Below are 15,641 nucleotides of genomic sequence, written 5' to 3'. Positions count from 1 at the left end.
CAACAAGGAACTTCTAGACACATTTATGTTGTTTTTAGCTTCTTTATACTGTTCCATGAATCACCAGTAATTTGGGAAACTTCAATACTCTGAGAAATGCAAAAATGTGATCAATGTCACAGCTATGTGTTGCATGTGATGAATGGAAAAAGAAATGTGAAACACCCACTATGTAGGAGTGCACTTCTAGTCGACTGTTTACAGAGAGACGATAGTTTCATGTGGTTTCACATGCCTCCGCTGCTGATGGGTGGGTCTCATTTGAGACCTTTTTGGATGATGATGCACTGACCGATGCCCGGGCAGAGCAGAAGGGAGCTCTGTTCTCCGCAGAGGAAATGGGCGTTCTCCTTGGAAACTTTGGAGTGGAGAGCCTGCAAAAAGTAAATAAATAAAGGGGGTGTGGCAGAGTTGGAAAAGAGTGTTGACCACCGAAGCGGGCACAAGGTCGCTAAGTACAGGAGCTGCTCCCGAGTTGTTGAGATCTGATTGAGGAGAACGAGCAACATCCAGGGTAGGAGGATAGTTTCCTAACTTTTCAAATTTTCTCACTTAATATATCCAAGTGCTGCTTTCTAACATGACTAAACTAAGCTTTAAGACAAAACTGAAGCATTTGTTGTTGACTCTTAACTTATTATTTGTTTAAAAATCATATATCTTTTGCTCCTTCCATTAGCAACCTACTCAAGTGTTTCACGTACTGTCCTTCTTATTGATTTTTGAAATTCCACAACCAAATCCATAACCAATTTCTAACCAAAAGATAACAGTCTCAAGTGTCATTTTCATATGATTGATGGGATCTAACATAATAACATAATTTTACAGTAATTTTGTCTCCACCGCCCACACAAACAGGCCGCTCCTACAGATATAGATCTTCACAGACAATTTCATCTGGTTCTTATTTTACTTTGTGTCCTGTTCTGTTTCCTTTTGTCTGACTATATGTCTCTTTGTTCTATCAGAAGTTAGAACAGCCACCACAACAGCTATTGCGGACTAAATATTGGCTGTAATAAAATGTATAAAATGTCAGAGTTAAATTTGTTAGGGAAAAGGTGTTTTTTTTTTCCTTCCGTTTTAATTCCTACTGTATACAGTGCTGTAAAAATGAGATTGCCCAGTCAAACATTAGTTCTGTCTTTGCTCTTTTGTCACACTTAAAATATCAAAACCTTTTAACAGCAGACAAAGATAACCAGAATAAATAGAAAAGACAGTTTTCATATGCTGAATGGCAGTTGTTGCCCAGGTTATGCTTATGAGCCAATTATTTCTTTCAGACAGGGTTTTGAAGATGGCCTACTTGCTCATTTTTGTCACCCTGCTGCATCTCATCACACTAGCAATGCTATTCATTGCAACCATGGAAAAGGTAATACTCATGCTTATGAGAACGTAATTTTTTTCAGGACTTATCTAACCATATGCATCATGTTGTATTTTCTTTAAAAGTCCTGGTGGGTGTGGGATTCCACAGAAACATCAGACCTTTGGTACAACTGTAGGTTGGACAACGCCACAGGAACTCAGCTGTGTGCAACCATCGAAGAAACAGGTAGGCCTTTAAAAAAGGATTTTACTCGATGCGTAACATTTAAGAATCAGCATTTAAAAAAACAAACAAAAAAACATGTTCTTCCTCTTTAGAATGGCTTCAGGCTGTACAGGTCCTCATGGTCATCTCAGTCGTCTTTTCCTCAGTCTCCTTGTTGGTCTTCTTAGGCCAGCTATTCACTATGTCAAAGGGCGGACTCTTCTACTTCACAGGACTGTGTCAAGTCTTTGCAGGTAAACCTTAGATGATCTGGGAGACATGTGAAATTGCATCTTATTCCAAATAACAGTCCAATTTCTGCCCATTTGTAAAACATTATAAATATGAAATTTTGTACAACTACTTCGGAAGACATTAGTTTCGTAATGGTATGGCAGACCGGCACAGAATTTGTGTACTTCTGCTGGATGTTTTTATGCACCTCAGCTGTTTTTTTTTGTGTGTGTGTGTTTTAAGGAAACTCCTGTATAAGCTTTTGTTCCTGACAATTGTTTTGTCTGTTTGTTTTTTATAAGGTCTGACAGTCTTTTCTGCTGCGCTAATCTACACGCTTCACAATAAGGAAATCCTGCTGGACTCAAAAAATCTGACTTCGGGAAAATTTGGCTACTGCTTTATCTTGGCATGGGTGTGTGTCCCTTTGTTGTTGTGTAGTGGGATTATGTATATCCACCTGCGTAAGAAAGAATGACCAGGCAAAGAAAATCTAGATCAGCAGCTTTAGGTTTCATAAAACAGACTGATTTTGGGGAATGCTACTTTTAAAAAAAGCAAAATGTATAACATAACCTAAGCTAATGTGATAGTTTTATCTGTTTATGTGTATTTGACAGAACCATTTATCCTAATCAGTGAGTTCTAGGTTAGTAAGTCTCATTTATAAATAGAACATTATGTTTTTTGTGTAACAGTTTTCTCTCAAACCTTGTATGTATTTCGATGCATCTTCTAATAAATATCGCAAAAAGACTGACTGAAGTCCATATTAATCTTTTTTTACCATGATTTGCAGAATGATGAGGAAGTAAAAAATAAAAATAAAACTATCCAGAGTTTACTGTCAGTGGACTGCAGAAAACAGTGGCATCTTAGGATCACCAAGTCTCCAGAACAACCATTAGATGATATCTATCTCGCCAAGTGGTTGTTTGGGTGTTATGCCAGAAAAGCTTTTTCTCTGGGGGCTCTAAGTGGAACTGTGTACTTTACTAATACAAGAATAAGGTGGAGCTTTCTGGCAACACACATTCCAGGTGGGTTTGGTTCAAACAGAGTGTACCAGTATAGTGGGAAGGTGAAGCCATTTTTAGGGTTTTAGGGTTATGCCACAGTAACTCAATCAGATTTAAAAATGGATATTATATTATTTATATATATATTTTTTGTAAGATATTCAGAGATGGATGTAATCATTTTTATTAATCATTAATTAATCATTTTCATCCTGTTTTACTAAAGACCGAGTTAGATTAGATCATCATTTCAAACTCTTCTAAAAATGATTTTACTTTACACTGAGCAGAGAGCCTTAAAAATAATTCCAGTTTTATAAAACCGTGGTTTTATTTTTTCAGGAAGGGTTTGATTTGTATTCATGAGCGGTTAAAATATGAATCAGACTGGGGCACCACTAATAAGATGACTAATAATATCCTATAAACTGTTACACAGGCAGATGGTATTTTTTCATGCTTTGTAATGCAGAACAATTGCGATTTACTTTAAAGTATTTAAAGAGTTTTTACATTTTACATAGTTTATAAAATGACAGGTTTCATGTGTAGTACTAACATGTTTAAAGGAAATAAAGTGTGATAAAACATGACTAAGTATATATCCATCACTGGGAGTAATATTGCATAACTAGAGACGCACCAATCAATCAGCCTGATCATTTTTAACTTTGATCCGTAACTGGAGTCAAATATTTACAAGCACAAAGATGTGATGTGTTTATAAAAGGATTTTGAGTTTAATGATCAGATAAGTGTTTAGGTCTGGTGTGTAAATTATTTTGTTCTTGCTACAGTATGTTTTCACTTTATGAGCTTGTTGAAAGAAATGAAAGTTATATTAATTTTTTCAAAAAGCATATTTGCTATTTTTCATCTGATCACCAATAATTAACGGCGACTAGATCTGCTGGGACTTTTCAAAGTAGACGCTGCTGGAGTCGTTTTCACTTATGGACGTTAAATCTCCTTCACCCATGTTTCCATCCTGGAAGGAAACCATTCCCTATAAATCTTTATTTACTCCTCAGAGATGAACCAAACTCCCGTTTCTCCTTTAAGGTTGAGGCTGAAGGAGTGCAATGAGATTCATCCTTAATCCCATCAAGCAGTGCTCTAATTAATCACGTGATGATGAGCTTTTATCTGCAGAGTTGGAGCTTAGGTTGTTTAATCATATATGCTAATAATGCAGGAGAAGCAGAAGCGTGCAGACCTTCACTCACGCCATCGTCATATGAGATGATTTTTGTCTTCAGAAAGATGCACAGATCAGAACCAGATCAGGGATCTGATGAATACCCCATGTTGCTTATTGCCTCATATAAACTTGGAATGATAATTGCATTATTACACTCTGTTTATCTAGCCAGTCCTTTGAAATTCATCAGGTGCCAGGATGCACAAAGTCATCTTACTTCCTTACATACTTGACTGACATTTGATGATAAAGCAACAGAAATCCAACAGCTTGACATCTGAGGAATGATCGTCGATTTTTTTCGCCAACTTATTTTACATCACGTTTTTGTGATGGTAGAAAAAAGTTTCACTTTGGAAGCATTTAGGATTTGCATTTCAGCAATTTGATACATATTCTGTGAGTGAGTTAAATGCCAAACGTGTAATGGAGCATCAATTATTGTCGTTGCCAGTAATAGAAATTTGTCAATTTTCGCCTCGATCAGCATTGATAGATAAGTTGGATGCCTTCTTTTAGATCTAGTTGAGAAAATCCAGATGAAACGTACAGGAAACCTGCTTTTATGCGTAAACAGGGATCATCTTGCATCTCTGATTGCAAAATTAAAATCCAGGTTCAGCTGAATGTGTTTATTGACCAGCAGAGAACCCCTTTAAGTTTCGAGTTTTTTTATTTTTATATCTGAGCAAGAATTTAGATTGAGTTACAGACAAATAAGTATAAAAAAAGTCATTAAGAATTTAAAGGAAAGTTGTCTGTGACATCATAATAACATGAACAGGCTGTGATGTCACATACTGCTTTGTTGTGTAACACGGGGCATAAATAACTCCGCTTGGTAACATTCTGCCAGGTTCCACGGTATTTCAAGAAGAGAAGGCATCAAGTTCAGTTCAGAAGAAACATGGAGTTATTGAGGAGAGACGTGCAGTTGCTGGTGGATGGACACGCCATATCTGCTATCAGTGAATACATCGATCAGACACAAGAAGACGACTGGCTGGATCGACAGTTTCTGGACCTGGATGAAGGTATTAAAGAGAGGACGAGATACCTTTTAAGTTATTTAATGAATGTTTTCTCCGGTTTTATCAGGGACGTTTCTGAGAACCTGAACTACGAGTATGGCGATATAAAAGTCATGTTCGGAGATCAGGTCTCTCAGGCCTTTGCCCGGGCGATGGGAGTCGACGAAGTCGTCCAGGGAGACTGTGCTCAGGTGCTTGACGTCCTCTTCCTGAAGCAAGTAACATCTATGTCTCCCATGGATGATGAAGACCCCTTGTCGATTCTGAGGCCGGGCTTAGGTCTCAGTTCTTTGGCGCGAGCTGTCATCAGTTTAGTCCATGAACTGATGACAGCAAGGAGACGCGCCGAAGGACTGAGGGCGTCCCTAGAGGAACAGAGACAGGACACAGTGCGACTTTTTGTAAAGTCGTTGCTGTGTCTGGGCATCAGGGAGTCAAAGACACGGAGGTGTCTTGATTCCCTGATGGAGGCACAGGAGCGCATAGTTCATCATATCTGCGCTGACATCGAGAGCCATCCGGTGGAAATCCAGGTGGACTGGGTCCCTGGGCTTGTGAAAAAGGTTTTCAGGGACCTCAGAGAAACCTTTGGATGTTCTGCCGGATGGGCTCTAGGCTTCATGGAGCACGAGATCGTCGACGACACAATTGTGTCGTCTCTTTTAACCCGGATTGAAAAGCACCAGAAGAAGAGGGGCAGTTTTTTCTCAAAACTTTCTTCTGGTGCCAACATCTTCAAGAGGTATTTTATCAAATGAAATGCCTCTTGAAGATGTCAATCTCGGCTGTCGATCTCGGCTCCATGACGCCCCCCTGTGCCTCCGCCTCTCTGTTCCTCTGTTGGTCCTGGTATCGAGTCCTCTCTCCGTGCCTCCGTCGGTCCCAACCCCAAAAAGCCTCCAATAATTACCTTAACAATTATTTTCAGTCATATTTGATCACTTTAAATGTTACTTAAAAAGGGATGCATAGTTTATACCACTGTTGCCTTGCAGTTTGATGGTACCGGGTTCAATTTTGGGCCCGGGGTCTTTCTGCATGGAGTTTGCATCATCTCCCTGTGCATGGTGGGTTCTCTCCGGGTACTCCGGCTTCCTCCCACAGAGTCCAAAAGTATGACTGTTAAGTGGGTTCTCTAAATTCTCCTTAATGAGTGTGTGTGTGTGTGTGTCTCTATTCCCTGCAATGGACTGGTGACCTGTCCAGGGTGATCTGTCCAGGGTGACCTGTCCAGGGTGATCTGTCCAGGGTGATCTGTCCAGGGTGATCTGTCCAGGGTGACCTGTCCAGGGTGACCCAGCCTCTGACTTGTTGACCGCTGGAGATATTGTATTTGGTTCATTATTACCTGATAAAATAAATAACTGACGTTCAGTGAGGCCTATGCCTTTTCACAGTTCATGTTGTAAAATAAAGTACCTAGCCATAATTTAAAGATTTTGTATATCTCTGTAAACAAAAAGGGAATGCTAGCTTTCTGAGACGGCTAACGTTGTTTCCATAGCAACCGCAAACTCAGGAGCAAACGCTGTTAAGAAACTGCAGTGAAGAAGCTTTCTGGTTAAAACAAAAGAACAAAAAAACAAAAATGGAGCCTGATGAACCTGGAACTTCGGCGGTTGCCATCGATATAATGCCACTCGCCTCCCCCAAAGGAAAGGAAAAGTATTGTGAACTTTGTCAAAGGGAAGCGTACTTAGAGTGCGCCAAGTGTCAGGTCACCTTCTACTGGTAAGCTCACTTTGTTGGACGTCTTGTCCTAACATTTTACGTATTCTAATACCTCGTGTGTGACCCGTCGTTATAGGAGCAGTTTATAAACGCTGCAGTATGTTTCATTAATTTGGCAGTGGGAGGTTTGGTGGGTGATACACCATGTCAACGCGAGGTGGCAGTGTTCGCTACGCAATGCTACAGAAAAATATCACGTGTGTGTTGACGTCATGTGGCTGCTATGAAGGAGAAAAACAGCTGGAAGCTACATTAGTGCAAAAATATTTTCGTTCACCCCTTATTTTAATGCCAGAAAACAGTCTGCTTTGACAAGTATTGATATATATATATATTTATATTTATGCTTATATATCTCTGCAAACCCTCATTTGGACTTTCTGCTCAGTTACAGAGCACAAGGTGGTATTGGCTGAAACCCTCAGTGGCAGAACAGTGGTCTGCAGCATGTGGTGGCTCTCCCTGTGGGGATTTATGGGAAGGGATGAGCTACTAAAGCCAGTCTCATGAAGCTTACAGTCAGTTACTGTATATATATATATATATATATATATATATATATATATATATATATATATATATATATATATATATATATATATTTTTTTTTTTTTACCACATTTCCATTTGTAACAACCACAGTATTCATATTACTTTATTTGGCTCTTTAAGAGAAATAAATGCATGATTGCTAGCTGAAAGAAAATGAGACGAGGTTGTCAGAAAATCTGAAAAAGGTACAGAAAATCCAGTTACCTTCTGAAGTAACTGAATTGGTGAACAAGAATTCATCTGGGCGTAAATGCAGCTGTTCTGTGAAGGCCTCGGAGATTTTGGTCATGAGGACAAAGGAACACAGCAGACACACTATGCAAACTGCAAACCTACCAAGACACATCCATCCACCTAAATTACAAAGTAAGGAAAATATTGTGAATGACTTAGGCTCACAATTCATTCACACGTGGATGCGGCCTTCACATGCAGTCCCAAAGGTCAAATATCATGGAGGCAGCTTATATTGCTAGATACTTTCCTCGACAAGGAAGCTGATAGAATGATGATGGAGCTAAATTCAGGCCAATCCTAATATTCCCAGACTAAAGCATTATTGGTTACTAAGGCTTTTGACCAAAGAACCCCACCAATGAACTGTTCCCCCAGTCACTAATGAGTCACCGAAGCAGGAGTTTGAACTTTAACTAAGTATTTTAATATTTCTTTTTTTTTTAAGAAAAACATTTTTTAAGGATTAAAGACATTTGTTATTTTAATGTTTTGCTTTGGTTTTATGTAAAATAAATAAATAAACTAAATAAATAAATAAAAATAGAAAGATTTTAAAAAGATTTGAATTGCATCGTGTTCAAAAGGTGATATAAATAAACCTGCCATTTTAGCAAGACAAAAGCCCTAAAGAACTAGAGCTACTGTGAAATGTTTAGCAATTTGGATTAAACTGGCTAAGTCAAAGTTGGATTAAACTGGCTAAGTCAAAGTCCTGACCTAAATCCTATTGAGAAACTGATATTCAAAGCTTACTGTTTGCAGATACTCTGTCCAATCAGGCTAAACTTTTCCCATGACTTCACAATGATACACTACTTTGTGTTGGTGTCTATCGTATCCAAATCAAGTCGGTGGTCATATGATAACAAAAGTGAATATTTTCAAAAGGATCTATTTTGCAAATCACTTTAGTTGTATTTGAGCGAAATGGCCAAACAGGACGTTACATTTTCCTCTCTTCCAGCTGTGCAGTCTTCAAACTTCTGTTTGTGTCGTCTTAGTGGTGATGTGGCATGGCCAAATTTCTGCTTGCTTAAAATGCAATATAGAGCCAGCAGACATCCTCCGCAGTAAGAAATATGCACGGAAAGTTCAGTCAGTTTCCACAAGAGTGTGCAGACGAAGGGAACCAGAGGAAACAAATTACAGGCCAATTATTGTAGCTTTCAATTTACTGTGCCTTCCATGAACTCAGATGGCATCTTAGAATGTTTCCAGAATTTGAAAGACTGCAGCTTTTGACAACATTTTATCTCTCTTGTATTTCACAATGTCTTGTACCTGTCTACAATGTAACCCGCAGTGACTCGTGATTCAGTAGAATAACGGGAGGATTTCTTGGAGGTTACAAAGTCACTTTAACTTCTTGGAACTTAAGGTGTTGGGACAGAGAGAAAAGTATCTCTTGGATAACAAATATGTCTTTAAATTTTCTCAGTAATGCAGATCACCAGCAGGCCGACTGGGTGGGAGTCCATGAAAGGATCTGTCAAATGCTTGTTCCCATACGTGCTGTGAAAGATATGTACGATCCGGCCGTCCGCAAGAAAAACCAGTTAAGAAAGGTAAACTAACTAGGAAATTTATATGAAAAAGTAAACAGAATTTCTGGCTTCGTTTTGAGTATTACAGCTAAGCAACAGCAATAATTTCTCTCCTATTGTTATGGTCCTTTTGTCTGGTTCTCTATCTTGAAACGACCCATCATTCCAAATTTGTATAATCCAAACTAGTCCGTGATATCTCAGTAAAAAAGAAACAGCAGCAGTAGTATAAGAGATCTTTTCCTTCTGCGAGTCTTACTGTTGCTGTCATGTTTAGCAATTTGGATACTGAGTATCTTCAGAACCTGCTGAGTCTAGCTCACTTCATTCCTGAAAATGATACTTCAGAGAAATGGGATGAAGTGTGAGATAACATGGGTTTGTTTCTGTGAACTGTTACGCAATCAATTCTCGATGTCTGAAGAGTTGCTATGGAGTGAAGGCAACTATGGGTGTGGCTTCTTGCTCAGGCACATCTGATCAAGATTTGCAAGTTGGTGGCTCAAAGCAAGCTGTCAGAGGGTAAACATGAAGAGGCACTTCCTGCTGCCCACTGCTGCCTGCAAACCTCCATTGACCTCTACGGACCCAATACCATCCAGCTCGTCCCTGCCTATATACTGTTGGCGGAGGCCAACATGGGTAAGAGATGAGCACAAAAATGATTCTTTGGCTCAAATTACACCATTTTTTTTTCTTTCTGATAATTTTATATGCACAGACGAGTTCATTTGTGTCTTTGCTTGGTGTTTTCCAGGCCTGGGCAACTTAACTGTTGTCGCAGAGCTCCTGTCCCAGGCCGAGTGGGCTGTACTGAAGAATCCAGAATTGGGTGCTTCAGTCCAACAGCAGCTGCACAGGAGCCTGGGCCAATACTATACTTCAGCTGGAAACCTGGAAAACGCCCTGTTTCACTTTGCAAACGATGTTTGGATTTTTATTGTATTTTTTTTCACTGTTACAGATGAAATGTTTAGTTATCCCTTATACATAACCATTTTTGATCTGCTATTACGATAAACATCAGGTCTATGTTATGCATCTGTTGGTTCCTCTTAAGTAATTTGGACCAATCTATGATAGCCTTACTTTTCCTTGTAGAACTTAGTTTAAGTTTATAGAAAACCTCCAAATGCTGTTGCCTCTCAAAGTCTGCATTGACCCCCTGGCAGCTAAGGAAAAAAACATAAATAGTTGCAAAAGAATAAAAGTAATCAAAATAACAAGTATTACAATGTCTCTAAACACCGTTTTCCAAGAACTAATATGGGTGCATATGTTTTTATTTACAGATTTACTTTGCCTGTGTGGAGTATGGTTTAGACAGCTCTGCCACCACAAAGGGATACTTTCTAATTGCTGATGTGTTTGCCAGACAGGGGAAGACGCTCATTGTTCACTCCCTGTACTCTGAGGTTTGCCCATCCACATATTTTGTTTGTTGTTTTTTTTCTTTTTTCCCTTTATATGCTGTCTCTGAATTCAAAGTATAAAGCCTGCATACTCTGGCATTTCTTTTGTTGTTTCCTAATTTGAAAAAAAAAATTAAAAATCAACAAAACAAACACAGGGCATCGAAAACACAAATAAATAATGTCATTTTAGATCATTTAAGTGGTCTAGGAGGTTTCAGAGCCAGAGAATTGCAAGTACACCTGGATAAATTGGAAAATTGTGGACAAGTAAATTGATTTCCATTGTTCAGTTCAGAAAGTGGAACTTGTATGTAAATGTATTTCAGTACGGTATCACGTGTTTATTTCTGTTATTTTGGACAATCATGACCAATAGTTAATGAAAAAAACAATAAAAATGATTTTTTTTAATGACAAAAATGTTATGCTCCAGCCCTTTTATAATCAACACAAAGACTGATGACTTGTAAGTTTTCTTAAAGTCAGTCTCTAACACCCTCCAAAGGGAGGCTAAACCACAAAAAGTAATGGACTGACTGTTCACTGAATGTTGTGCCAAACTGTTTTGAAGGAAAACTGAGTAAAAGAAAAAATAGGTGCACAAGCAGCTTTTACAAAGATTGTGAAGCAAAACCAATCAGGAAGTTAAGGAAAGATTCATGTGACAACTACCGCACTTTACAGTGCTTCAAAAGTCACCGCACACGTCATTCCTAATTTTACCCACATAAGCCACAGTAAACAAGAGTGTAGCACTGAACAGTTTTCACTGAGAATGCAAAAAGCCCTGCTGCATGTATCAGTTCAAAAATATTTCCAGATTTTATTGACTTTTTCTTTGCACGGTTCATGTTTAATGTATAAATTCTTTGCTTATTTTTGTAGGTGGCAGAACGGTGGCACAAACATCTAACCAGTCTACTGGAGACCCACCAGAAACATGCTGACTCATCTGTTTCCTTTTATGGTGCGTATGGTTTCCTCCACCATGTGAAACAAACATCTTGCATTTAATAACAAAACATTCCGTTCGTTTATTTAGCAGCAGCAGAAAACACAGAAAATGCCACCGTCTGTCCATCTACGTCTGTCCAAACTCCAGCCAGGAGCCCCATTAACATACAAGTGAACTAATGAATGAGACTAAGACCAACTGAAAATAAATAGATAAATAAGGTCAACAGCGCTATATTTAGCTGATCTGTCTTGCTGTGCAATCCAAACGCTAAACCCCAGATTTACGCTCGCGTGCTTAGAGCTGACGAGAGACCACTGCAGACACAACTCTGACTGAGCAGCATCCGTACTGCCTGACTCTATCACAGCTGCTGCCCTACTTATAACACAAAGCCTGTTAGCTGCGAAGCAAATTCCCAGGCTTCATGGAATGTTTATTGACAAAAGCAGATAAGAAAAGATGCTTAGAAAAACTATAAACAGTGAAGACACGCACACTGTAACCAGAACACTAAGGGTATTCAGGACTCTTATAACAGACTACTTGTTATTAAAGTATTACGTATTTAATAAAACGTCTTCCGTTCCATGACTCTGAACTAGAAAAGTCCCAGCGAGTTGAAATGGAGGAAATGCTGAGAGTCATGTTGGAGTTTGAACAAACACAGTCCAGAAGAGACGTCAGTCAAATTGCCCTCATTGCCTACAACCTCGCCATGTTGTGGTTCATCAACGGAGACCTCCACAAGGTAAATCACCCGACGGAGTCAGGTATGACTCTGTGACGCCGTTTCCTAGATCTCCCCAGCATTGTCTCAAGATCGGATTACTGCTAATTGGTGACGCTGTAAACACAAGTCGCACACTATTTGGAGCGGCAGTGTCGCGACAGTCTGACCTCGGATTTGGCCTGCAGACTTTGCGTACTGTCTCACCTGAAGGATTGCACATGATTCTTGAGTGTCGACCTAAAAAAAAAAACAAAAAAAAAAAAACAGCTGTGACGTAGCTATTCAAAGTATTTACAATTAAGCAGGTCTTGACCACAGAATGAGGTTAAATGTTAGAGGAAATCTTACAGAACAGGAAGAAATGCATGCTTTACTCAAGAAGTACTACTAGTGTAAGTACTTGTTAGCCAATTGGGTAAATAATTTGTGTCAATAATAATCACTCTAGTCCCAACCATATGCATATAAAATTATACATATACTAATATATATATTTATTTGTTTCTTTCTCAAAACATTTAACAGAAAAGATGATTTTTTTTTAATATATATTTTTCTTAATTTTGATTTATGGCAAGTTATTTTTGCTTTCCTTCTGCAATATGGTTTTAAGTTATAACTTTGGTAACCATGATAGTGTGGCAAGAAATTTAGTTATGCATGTAGTTTTATCAGATAGAATTGTGGGAAAAAAAAAAAAACAGAATTTGTAGAATATGATTTTCAACTTTTTCAACTTGACATTTGTTTTAGGTGTCTCCAATGTGGTATCGATTTACGATGCCTTTATAATATCACGTAATAATATCATCAACATTTTAAACAAACAAAATATACTTCCGACGCAACATTAGTAGATTTTGAGTTAAAAAAAAAAAAAAAAGGAAACCTTTTAGGTGGCAAGCCTCCGCCCAGGAACTGAACTGTGCAATGATGGTGAAACAATAATTTCACCATTTCACAATCATTTCACCCTGGTTCATGAACAGCTTGTTTCAAGTACATGAAATGAATAAAAACAAATAAAAACTCTTACAGTTTAAAACAAACAAACATACAATGTAAAACTAGATCTCGCTGGAGTTGAAAGCCTAGTAAAATAGATGGGTTTTAAGACGAGCTTTAAAAGCTACTACATTCCTGTCGGATTAAGGTCGTAACATTGACTTGGGTCTCAAAAAACATCATCTTCACTCTAATATTTTTGAAAATGCCTTTTGTGCTCTTGTTGTGTGACCCACTTTCTCCAGCGATTCACGGTTCAGATAGTGTGGTGATCCTTGTGTATTTCGTAATCCATGCATAATCTCACAATCAATAATATCAACTTGATCACAGGCGTGAAAGAGTCAGGCACATCAGGTTGTCATAAGTGTATGTAAAGTGGGTTAAATGAGGCTGAATGTGCCGTACAGTTTCAGTGACATCATTATATAAGTCAGCTTTGCTCTCCCGAGAGACTCTGACAGCTGCTGGGCTTGTGTTTGTTTCTGTGCCAGGCTCAGGATTTTGGCAGCACAGCCCTGCAGGCCAGCCTGCAGATACCAAGACATAAACTGACAGAACCCATCCAGGAGCTGCTGCAGCAGGTGGAGAGTCTGCAGACCGAGCCACGACCTGGTTCTGCCTCTTCTACTCTTCACTAAGACCTGCTCCGCCTGCGTTTAGCCTCACCATTCATTCACATGAGGACATAGAGAACAGATGAACAGCTAACAAATAAAATTATTCATGCAGTTATCATTTGTTATTTCATGTGCAATTATATTGTACGTACAGTTCTGTGAAGAAAGATGTCTTTCTTTCTTGTTTTTGCTTCTTTTTACTTTGGCGATGCTTAAATGTTTAAGGTCATTAAAAAAAACATTAATATTAGAAAAAAACAACCCCAGTAAATACAAAAATCTGTTATTAAATATTTGATTTCTTATTAAGAAAACAAAAATGATCCAAAGTAACATTTCCAGGTGTGAAACCTTTCTTACATCACAACTACATCAACTTACATCACAATTACATCACAGTCTGTGTTTAGCACTTTGCGGGATCAGTTTCAGTCGCCTCATCCAGGTCCAGTTACTGTCTGACAGGAACTACCAAGAGATCTCTTAAAAGTGTGATACGAGACGTCATTAAGCGACACATTATGCTAGAATCTAAGAAAAATTCAAGAACGAATGAGGAACGAAGTGACAAAGTGACATCAATCTACGCTATGACAGAGAAGGTAAAGGTTCTGAAATGCTGCTGTGAGGATCTGGATTTTATGAACGTGGACAGTAATTATAGCAGACGGCTTTAACGTCTATCCCAAGGCATCACAAAGTCAAAAAGGCATTTGGAAACAATCTATCAGAAGTATTAATTAGCGCTCACACGACAGAATCCAAACGTAGGCGACCTCGAGACTCGATCGAAGACTTTCTGAGATTGAAAGGAGTGAAAACCATTTACATAAAACGAAACATGGCACAGGGATTTCAACACCCGGCTTCCAGAAGAGACCTGGAAGAAACGATGGATTTTAGGGGAGAATAATGTATTCCAACTTGCGGAGAGTATTACGGAGGAAATGTTTCATTAGATATTATATTACACTGATTCAGCAAAGCCACCAAATGGGATCTTTCCAGCTGGTGGAAGGTTGTGTTTTCTCCAGGAAGCCAATCAGTATAATTTATTCTGGACTTGACCAAAAATAATTACTATCTGGCAGTAGATTTTTACAGCATTATGAACTGTATTTGGAAGAGCAAAAAAAAAAAAAAAAATCCCCCAAAAAACCCTTGACTTAAACATGAAATTATAAATACAAGTGAATGGTATGATGTAGTCTATGATTTATTTGTGATGGAAAATATCACTTCCTCTATGATACTTCAGCAATTAAAATGTGAAAACATCTTGTACTTCCCTGAGTCACCATTATTTTGTTAAGATTTGTTTTACTTTTCCTCTCTCTATATATGAAATTTAAAAGTAGAAATTACTATTATGCATAAAGAGATTGAAAACAAGGAAGGAATGGCAAACATTTTAAGATTTTGGTTGTTTAAAATTTGTGGTTAGAATACCTGTTTCTAGAAACAGTTTGTGTTTGAGTGAACTCAAATACAAGAAGAGTTCAACTTTTATCTTTTATCAAAAAGGAAAACCAACAAATCACACAAATTATGGGGGTGGAGGGAGAGAGAAGTAAAACCTCTTGATAACTTTTGGGAACTTAATCTGTGGACTGAAATGAAACTCTTTGGAGCCTGTGCCTCTCTGTACATCCTCACAAAATAACATCACAGCTGCGGCCAAATAGGATGGTGGGGATTTCACAGTCTGCTTGTCGTGACTCATCACAACCTGATGGATCCATGAATTCAGCTCCCTACTAGTAAATATAGAAGGAGCATATACTTCGGTTTGTGACCTTCAGCTCAAGCGCATTCAGGTTA

The 15,641-nt window shown here is 38.5% G+C and overlaps 2 protein-coding genes across 4 annotated transcripts; both read left to right on the top strand.

Moving 5' to 3' along the window:
- The first annotated feature begins 403 nt into the window (after positions 1-403).
- On the top strand, positions 404-2,534 carry emp3b (epithelial membrane protein 3b). 2 transcript variants are annotated; one of them, XM_055049800.1, is made up of 5 exons: positions 404-514; positions 1,294-1,381; positions 1,462-1,564; positions 1,657-1,797; positions 2,080-2,534. In XM_055049800.1, the coding sequence occupies exons 2-5, from the start codon at positions 1,304-1,306 to the stop codon at positions 2,253-2,255; spliced, it is 498 nt and encodes a 165-aa protein (XP_054905775.1). In that variant the 5' UTR covers positions 404-514; positions 1,294-1,303; the 3' UTR covers positions 2,256-2,534. The 2 variants fall into 2 exon arrangements, with proteins under 2 accessions (XP_054905775.1, XP_054905774.1); XM_055049799.1 differs by having other exon boundaries at positions 405-514; positions 1,290-1,381.
- A 3,980-nt stretch (positions 2,535-6,514) lies between these two features.
- Positions 6,515-13,935, top strand: zmynd12 (zinc finger, MYND-type containing 12). 2 transcript variants are annotated; one of them, XM_055049995.1, is made up of 8 exons: positions 6,515-6,759; positions 8,987-9,113; positions 9,563-9,734; positions 9,850-10,019; positions 10,385-10,507; positions 11,393-11,474; positions 12,068-12,213; positions 13,695-13,935. In XM_055049995.1, the coding sequence occupies exons 1-8, from the start codon at positions 6,617-6,619 to the stop codon at positions 13,839-13,841; spliced, it is 1,110 nt and encodes a 369-aa protein (XP_054905970.1). In that variant the 5' UTR covers positions 6,515-6,616; the 3' UTR covers positions 13,842-13,935. The 2 variants fall into 2 exon arrangements, with proteins under 2 accessions (XP_054905970.1, XP_054905969.1); XM_055049994.1 differs by having other exon boundaries at positions 9,850-10,034.
- Positions 13,936-15,641: the final 1,706 nt, after the last annotated feature.

Source organism: Poeciliopsis prolifica, unplaced genomic scaffold (assembly GCF_027474105.1).
Source record: "Poeciliopsis prolifica strain line A6 unplaced genomic scaffold, Auburn_PproV2 SCAFFOLD029, whole genome shotgun sequence".
Lineage (NCBI taxonomy): Eukaryota > Metazoa > Chordata > Actinopteri > Cyprinodontiformes > Poeciliidae > Poeciliopsis > Poeciliopsis prolifica.
Note: the sequence above shows the minus strand (reverse complement) of the source record. Positions and strands in the feature narration are given on the sequence as shown.

Excerpts from the sequence above, each read along its gene's own strand:
- emp3b (XM_055049800.1), top strand. The coding sequence starts at position 1,304 with ATGGCCTACTTGCTCATTTTTGTCACCCTGCTGCATCTCATCACACTA. Across the intron at positions 1,382-1,461 it reads TCATTGCAACCATGGAAAAG|TCCTGGTGGGTGTGGGATTC; the intron begins GTAATACTCATG and ends TTTCTTTAAAAG. Across the intron at positions 1,565-1,656 it reads TGCAACCATCGAAGAAACAG|AATGGCTTCAGGCTGTACAG; the intron begins GTAGGCCTTTAA and ends CTTCCTCTTTAG.
- zmynd12 (XM_055049994.1), top strand. The coding sequence starts at position 6,617 with ATGGAGCCTGATGAACCTGGAACTTCGGCGGTTGCCATCGATATAATG. Across the intron at positions 6,760-8,986 it reads TGTCAGGTCACCTTCTACTG|TAATGCAGATCACCAGCAGG; the intron begins GTAAGCTCACTT and ends AAATTTTCTCAG. Across the intron at positions 11,475-12,067 it reads CTCATCTGTTTCCTTTTATG|AAAAGTCCCAGCGAGTTGAA; the intron begins GTGCGTATGGTT and ends ACTCTGAACTAG.